The following is an 8,377-nucleotide window of genomic DNA, read 5'->3' as shown; positions in this document are numbered from 1 at the left end:
ATAAGTCAGAAACACGCATGTGACCCCCTTAATATAGCAACACCCATAGACTACGAAGACCGTTTAGCGTTGCTTGTTAGTCTCCGTAGGCTACGGTGGCCAAAATTGAGAAAAAACTGTCCAAAAAATTCATTTTGCAAGTAGCAAGTACCAGGGCCTCATGAGTTACGAGGTGTCGCCGACCGGCCGGCCGCGGCCCGGGGCGGGCCGGCCGCGGCCCGGGGCGGGCCGGGCGCGTAACAAGGTATGCTCGCGCGTCTTGGCTATATACTTTTGCTGTAATTTGTTTACCTAAATTAAGATTTATTTTTGTTGACTCGTAGGAAAAATATTGTATGCAACGTTGTATAAGTAGGTCAAAAAATTCTCGTGGCGTATTCCTTTACAATGTTCGCCTACGCCTTCGGCTCCGGCTCACATTGTAACTCACGCCACTCGCCTTTTTTGACCCTTCTTATACAACTGTTGCATAAAATACTATAAAAGTACAGTCAGATATAATTTAAAATTGATAAGTGGTAACAGACACAATAAAATTAAAAATAAATTAGATTCATTTATTGTTTTTTTTCACATTGTTTGACTATTTAAAAACATAATTAGATATCTTTAGTATTATCTTTTAAGGTTATTTTTGGAAATTTTTTGTAAAAAATTTTTTTGGGGGGGACGACTATAGGGACTGCTATGCGTTGTCAGCATTCCGCGCGGCTACGGAAGGCCCGACGCATAGCTCGCTCCTTAGTTGTCTCCCGGTCGTGATTGGGAAAATTCACGTATTAATTAAGTACTGCCGCATTTCTTATTATATACTCCCAGATATCCTATATTAGAAACCTAAATATCATTTTTGAAGACCTATCCATAGATACCCCACACGTATGGGTTTGATGAAAAAGATTTTTTGAGTTTCAGTTCTAAGTATGGGGAACCCCCAAAATTTTTTTTTTTTTCTATTTTTGTGTATTCATAGAATACATCTACTTACCACGTTTGAACAGTATAGCTCTTATAGTTTCGGGAAAAAGTGGCAGTGACATAATCGGACAGACAGACGGATATGACGAATCTATAAGGATTCCGTTTTTTGCCATTTGGCTACGGAACCCTAAAAATGATTTTCAACAAATCATCGCTTACTTACTCAAGCTCGTATCTGATATACGTATCTAATATACGAGTATGGAATTACGAGGAGTGGCATCTCTTATGGTAGAACTGTTGCAAGTGTCCAGCTGTCAGCTATAAATTTAATAATAGTTCCAAATAAAACGTAGTGATTATATGCTCTTTGGTTCCAAATCTCCCCCAGAGTAGCTAAGAACCTAGGCGTTATTGACGGAGTGAATTGCGCTATTTGATTTTTTTGTTCAAGTACTCTAGGACCTAGGTATTGTAGCGCGACCTATTTAAAGTTTTTTGATGACACTTTTTGGTATATGGAGATTTCGTTCCTTATCTTCCGTAATACGTGGTTGAGCAAGTATAGCGACGATACGATACGATAAATACTCAGGTCTTATGCCAATTACATCCACACTTTAGCAGGCCTATCAACATTAGGCTCTATCAAGTCAGTAGGGCCAAGATGGTGGTCATTTGTCACCACGCTTGTCACGTTCTAATAAGCATACTGCCACCGCTGTAGGGCTAAGATGGTCAGCTCTTTATCATTTGTCTCCATGGCCGTCACGTTCTAACAAGTAGGTAAGCGAAAGTGACGGGCATAGTGACAAGTGATAAAAATAAAACCATGCTGCCACCGCTGGTCGATATTTAGTGAAACGGAAAAATTATCTTGCTCGGGCTTGATGACGTGTGGATGTGTGGATATAATCGGCACTTAAGGCTTGAATATGATTGTGAACCAGGAAGAGGCCAGAGGCATACATTTAGTTACAAGTTTTAATTTCTCGGGGGGGTTCAACTGCATTCCATTGGCAACGGTTTTACGCTCTTGTGTGGCTCACACATGAAGTCTTGTGGTAAGTATACTATACCGGATTGGCCGGATTAACCAATAAGCAAATTAAGCAGTTTCTTAGCGCACCACGTCTAGTTAGGGGGTCAAACAATGAAATCAGTCATATTATTTGTCCTTATTTATTATCGCGCCTAAAACTGGATCATCTGTCCCTTCCTTTTCTTGTCACCACCAAGCTCGAAGTGCTTGCACCTCTTCAGCGCCACCTGGGATCGCACCTTGCAGTCGGCGCATTCCAGACGGAGCACAATTTTCTTGGTGGTTTTCGCCTAGAACAAAAACAGAATAAATGAATCTTAATAATTATTTTCTAATTTAACTTCATACCTATTGAATATATCTAAGCATATAACAAAACGCAATGCATGACAGTGACAGCTAATGTCATTTGATACATAGTTCCGTATCCGTTCTATTGCTCTCTACTCTCTCTTTCCGAATGTCTGTTCTCCCGAGTGCTCTTGTGTAAGATACATTTATATTTAATTATATTAAGCGAATCCTGACCAGCAAACGGTGTATTTATTATGACAATAAAAGACCCGTGTGTGCAGCAAATAAAGTGCAGTTTATTTTTACTCTGAAGTTCCTCCAGCCGAATTGTGCAAGATAAGACATCGATTCCACGCGGATGCTGCGCCGGTCCGCCGAGACCTTTCCAATAATACCCAGTAATTAAGATACATCGAAATGGAACACTTTGTAGAGTAATTTCCTTACAGGGTTTTTCTTGAATTAGACATGAGATCGCCAAGAGAACCAAGGAAGTTGACAATAATTGATATAGGTCATAGTCGAGTGGCCAGGGGAGGGAGGGGATGGGGGTTGGAGGAGAGGTACATATCCCGTAGATATCCTCTGGGGCCAAAAGGTTCTGGAAGAACAACTCATGGGTTAATACTATGGAGCTATAGCACTGACATAAACCAAGCATTTTTCACACAATAAAGATGTTTAAGAGCAATACATGGAATGCGGCCTGACTACTCGTAGCGTTGAAAAAACCTGGAAAGATACGGGAAAATTTCCATACGCCTCGTTTTTTTCAATTTTCTTTCCAAAAAAACAATGCAAATTTCAATTACAATATTTCCGAAATAAAACGAGTTTTTTTTTAAACTTCTGTATTTTTCCATATGAATTTAATAGGGAATTTAAACAGGAAGGTTAAGGTTGCACGTCTAATGACGTATTTAATTTTTTGAATAGGCGGGTCCACACAGAGCGACCACATCCAACCTCGACATATTGGTAGAATCATCAACACCTTGATGGAGCCATAACACGAAAAATTGATTGATTGACCACACGCGCCTGATAAAATAGGAAAAAAACCGAAAAGGAACGATATTTGGTAAAAGTCCCGAAAAAACATTTAATTTATCCGGAATTTTCATCCCCTAGGCCTGACGAATCCTACCAAGAACTACTATTTAAGAAGCTTGGTCTTTTGCCTCTTCCAGCTCTCTACATATATGGAATATGCATATTTGTCCACAAATACGGGTTATTAGGCGGGTCCACACAGAGCGAGCGAGCGGCGCGCTCGGGCAAAAACGCACGCGCCGCCTCGGCCTAGGCACGTCTTCTACACTGGCCGGTTTGTGCGTGAGAAAATTGCCTAGCACGTACGTGCTCGCTCTGTGTGGACCCGGCTATTCCCACTATTTACCACCAAATTGTTACCAGTGGTAACTACTGGTAAAACAATCCTACCTTTACCAGTGGTAAGTTGGTAACTACTGGGGAAAAAAATCCCAGTAGTTACCGCCAAAATTCAATACTATTAAAATAAGCTTAATTAATTGAAAGGGACCTTATTGTTGATGGTGCTAACGCCATTATCAGCAATGCTCCTATACATATAAATACAATGCTGTGCTACGCATTGCAGCTAAGCACCCTCGACAAAAGATCCAGGTGTCGTAAATAACATCATAACTAATTCAGTTTACAGTTACTATGATAAATTTCATCCACACGTTAATTTCTTCTTAAATATTATTTTATTCCACTTGCACTGGTTTTATTATTTTTGATTACTTTTAAGCGTGTCTCGCCTGACACCCCTACTTGGTACAAGAGCATATGGGTGAACTGGCCATCCGACCGACCAACCCGACCCGCGTCAAATACTTTACGTCATTGTGTTTAACACACTAAAGCTTCCAAAATTCGCGATATATAGGGTGACCTTAGCCATTGGACAAACCCTGAAACCCCACGTAGGGTTAATTCTCAAGAATGCTCTGACGTTAATATTTTTTTAATTATAACAAAAGATAAGAAAATAAATTTTTCGAACAAAAGTTATTTGCAATAATCGACAACAAAAAGAAACACACTGTGTTAATCTTTGGCAGTGTTTTTGACAATTTGTTCGAAATATTTAATAATGATGACATTTTTCAAAAGTCAAAAGCTTATTAGTGTCATAAATAAAAAAGATAATCAAAAAGGTTAAAGAAGGTTCCATACTATTCTTTGAGGATTACCTTAGGAGCTACTAACACATACAGGTTAATCCAAAGTAAAAATTGGTAATTTGTTAATTTCTTCAAAACCGCTACACCGGCTGTTATGATACTTTGTACACTGGTTCTAAATACCCTAATGCATGCACACGCAATCGTCTCAAGGAAAGTAGAGGACTACCCCATCCGCATACTCTCTGACAGTCGGTCAGTACTGCAAGCTCTGCAAAGTTATACTTTGACCTCAGGGCTAATCTACGAATGCCACAAGGCTCTGTCAGAGGTAAGCACCACCACCAGCGTAACTCTGCAGTGGATTAAGGGACACAGCAACTCGCGAGGGAACGATGCAGCCGACATATTGGCGAGAGGTGGCTCGGAACTGAGGGTGGCAGGACCGGAGCCAATCATACCTCTGCCTTATGCCTGGCTCCGGAACATGCTGAGATGCAACACCAAGGTAAAACACCAACAGTACTGGTCTAACCTAGGCACGTGCAGGCAGGCGAAGGAGGCCCTCCCGACAATCGACCCCGGTTTGTCGAGGAGGCTGAGACAGCTGAAGAGGCCACAGCTCCGGCTTTTGACTGGGGCCATAACCGGCCACGCCCCACTAAACAAACACCTATTAACCCTACGTGTTACAGATAGCCCCCTCTGCAGAGCGTGCATGGAGGAGGAGGAGACAGCCGCCCACGTCATTCTTGAATGCCCAGGGGTGGCAGAATACCGGGCACAATACCTCGGTTCCCCGAGGTCTCTCCCAGAAGTCGTCGGCAACATCAAGGGTCTGCTAGGCTTCCTGGTAGAGTTGGGTTGGCAGGAGTAGTGCCGTCAACCCACCATCACGCAAAATAGGTGCGAATTGCGACGTCGAGTTGCGGAAACCCAGCCCGCGAATACGAATGAATACGAATACCCTAATGCATATGTACATTTCGGCTTTGTCCAATGGCTAGGGACACGCTGTATACTAATCAAAAGGCGTGTTTATATGAATAGTATGTATTTGTCAAAATGCGTGTATCATCCAGTGTGCGTGTAAAACAGAGATGGGAAAAATCAAATGATTGGTTCAGATCTTGCTGAACCTAATATTGGGCTGAATAATTTGGTTCAACAATATAACGTTCTAAAAAGTCATTCCAAACTGCCATATTAATATTACCTATATTAGCTAGAAGATACGATCCACATCAAGGGCAAAGAGTTCTCTCAAGCAAATTTTCAATATTTACTTGCTAAATTATTAAAAAGTCCTATAGATTTAATACATGTCTCATCATGTGTTATAATGACAGCAGGAAGACATAGTCTGGGAGAGTACATGGAAAGTTCTGGAGTACCTAGCTACCATTAAGGTCCGGCCGAGATCTCGGTCTCGGCATTCTCGGCCGAAAATAGGGCCGAGATCTTGGTCTCGGCTCTTGGCCAAAATGGGCCGAGATTCTTGCCGAGACCGAGACTAGGCAATAAGTTATCAACTTATCATTTGGTGGCATCGCCCGCTTGGTGTGACGTTTTTTGTGATTTTGATTGGTTTCATACCCACATTTTAAGCCAATTACTTATCAAATACGGTGTTGGGATTGGAAAGGCTCGGTTGCAAGTAATGACTTGTTGTTTGGTTATTTTCGTTTTGTGGTTGTTGTTATTGCGGAAGAGTTAATAAATGAGTGTATATTGTTATTGAGATGTAACTTAAATTAACTTGATGTGGTGGTTAGTTAAACAATGAGCATTGTCACAATTTAACGGACCATAACGCTGAAAAATTATGTTTTGTTGGGTTACAATATATAACTGTTTAATTTTGATTTTTGTTATTGTACCTCTTTTAGTGCACATCCGTACTAGAAAAACCGGCCAAATGAGTGTCGGGCAACGCATAAAGGAGGGTTCCGTACCTTCATACAATACAAAAAGCCAGACAAGCAAAAGAGCGAATGTTCGAGGCACTTGCTTCGTTTAAATAAGATATTCAAAATAATTTTCCTGAAAAAGTATTGATTACAGCTTAGCTATTTACCACACTAAATAGTGACTTATATAATACACCATCGTTTCATATATCGTTATAAAGTTCATCGTATAGTTTTCGAGTAAAATGGCTGTGACATACGGACAGACACACAGACGGCAATGGCGAAACTATAAGGGTTTTTGCCATTTTGGCTACGGAACCCTAAAAATAGTATTTAATAGTGCTAGGAATTGATCATGATAACTTTTTCTGATAAATCGTCGAATTTCGTCTACATGCGTGTTTTTTTCTTCTATTTTATAAATTCTCGGTCTGTCTCTCGCGTTCTCGGTCCGACCTTAGCTTTAATTGAATGACCATTTTCTTTAATTGAATGCAAAGAGGAACTTAATAAATATTACTAGGCGAATATTCCGCGCTTTAACCGAATAATTCGGCCGAATATGAACATTCAAAAACTTGTTAAATATCTAATAATTCTAATAATTACAGAATATTCGGCCCATCTCTAATTTTAAATGAAATAATAGCACAATTTGGTTAGGGCCTTAATAATTAAGTGTCAAATGGAACTAGCTACATTCAGGGAACATAAATATTATTATAGGCAGCAATTGCATTTCATGCCCTCAAAAACACTACGGAGTAATCAAAGTTCTTGATGACAATGGAGCTCAGTCCTTCAGCACAGTCTATAACAAGTAAGGCAAATGTATCCGTAAATTAGAGTACCTATACATTTAAAAATAACTTAAAAACATACATAAACAGTATGGATTAAACAATTCAGTTGTGAATTTAAGCTAGTCCATAAATTATGTTCCAAAGTAATTAAGAGCAATAAAAACTTACTTAATGGTTTAATATAACACCGTACCCTTTAATAATTTGAGTAATCATTATCGGCGTTTGGAGGTTATGTTGTTTACCTTTTTCTTGAAGATGGGCTTGGACTGACCACCATAACCTTGCTGTTTGCGGTCGTAACGCCTTCTGCCCTGGGCGGCGTGTCTTTCCTTGGACTTCTTATACTGGGACACCTTGTGGGTCTTGTGGACCTTGCATTTTTTGCAGTACGTCCTGCGCTGTTTAGGTACGTTAACCTGAAAATAACAAAGTTCGTCGTTGAAATATCTTCAGAAATTCACAACCATTGTCAAAAGAAACACGATTGGCGATAGTTTTCAGCATTATAATTCACGGAAGTCACGATTTATATGGATGGAAATAGAAAACTCACACACCATTTTTGTGTTTGACTTTGCACGATCCAAAGAAACGTCAAAAAGAAAGGAACAGGCCAGTGTTGCTGTGCGTTGGCGTAATAACTACCAATGTTCAAAGAGCATATAATCCTCCTAGTCTGTGATATAATCACTACCCAATGTTACCAGGATACATTCGGAAAGCCTATTATTCCGGCTACGCGATCAGGGGGCCTACCGGGAAAATCGAAATTCGCAAATTGCGGGGATCTTTCTCTTTTACTCTTACTAAGATGTAATTAGCGTGACAGAGAAAAATGCCCGCAATTGACGAACTTCGATTTTCGCGGTAGGCCTCCAGAGGGCCTACCGCGAACCACGTTCGACGTGTTGCGTCTTTGTCGCACTTGTGAATTCGTACGTAAGTGTAACAGGGAGGCAACACGTCGAACGTGGTTCGCGGTTGGCCCGCTGGACTATTACCGCGAAAATCGAACTTCGTCAATTGCGGGCATTTTCTCTGTCACTCTAATTACGTATCAGTAAGAGGAAAAGAGAAAGATCCCCGCAATTTGCGAATTTCGGTTTTTCGGTAGGCCCCCAGGGCTATAACCGCGAAAATCGAAGTTCGACAATTGCGGGCATTTTTCTCTGTCACACTAATTACGTTTTAGTGAGAGTAAAAGAGAAAGAACATTAAAAATTTTTGGAATTTCGGTTTTTTGGTAAG

At 40.5% G+C, this 8,377-nt stretch overlaps 1 protein-coding gene across 1 annotated transcript; it reads right to left on the bottom strand.

The window, feature by feature from the left end:
• Nucleotides 1-2,089: 2,089 nt before the first annotated feature.
• LOC133534535 (large ribosomal subunit protein eL42) lies at nt 2,090-7,838 on the bottom strand. Its single transcript, XM_061873700.1, has 3 exons — nt 7,687-7,838; nt 7,372-7,545; nt 2,090-2,253 (listed from the first exon to the last, which is right to left on the bottom strand). The coding sequence occupies exons 1-3, from the start codon at nt 7,687-7,689 to the stop codon at nt 2,116-2,118; spliced, it is 315 nt and encodes a 104-aa protein (XP_061729684.1). The 5' UTR covers nt 7,690-7,838; the 3' UTR covers nt 2,090-2,115.
• Between the last annotated feature and the right edge of the window lie 539 nt (nt 7,839-8,377).

Source organism: Cydia pomonella, chromosome 2, assembly GCF_033807575.1.
Source record: "Cydia pomonella isolate Wapato2018A chromosome 2, ilCydPomo1, whole genome shotgun sequence".
NCBI classification, from domain to species: domain Eukaryota; kingdom Metazoa; phylum Arthropoda; class Insecta; order Lepidoptera; family Tortricidae; genus Cydia; species Cydia pomonella.
This window is presented reverse-complemented; position numbering and strand designations above follow the sequence as displayed.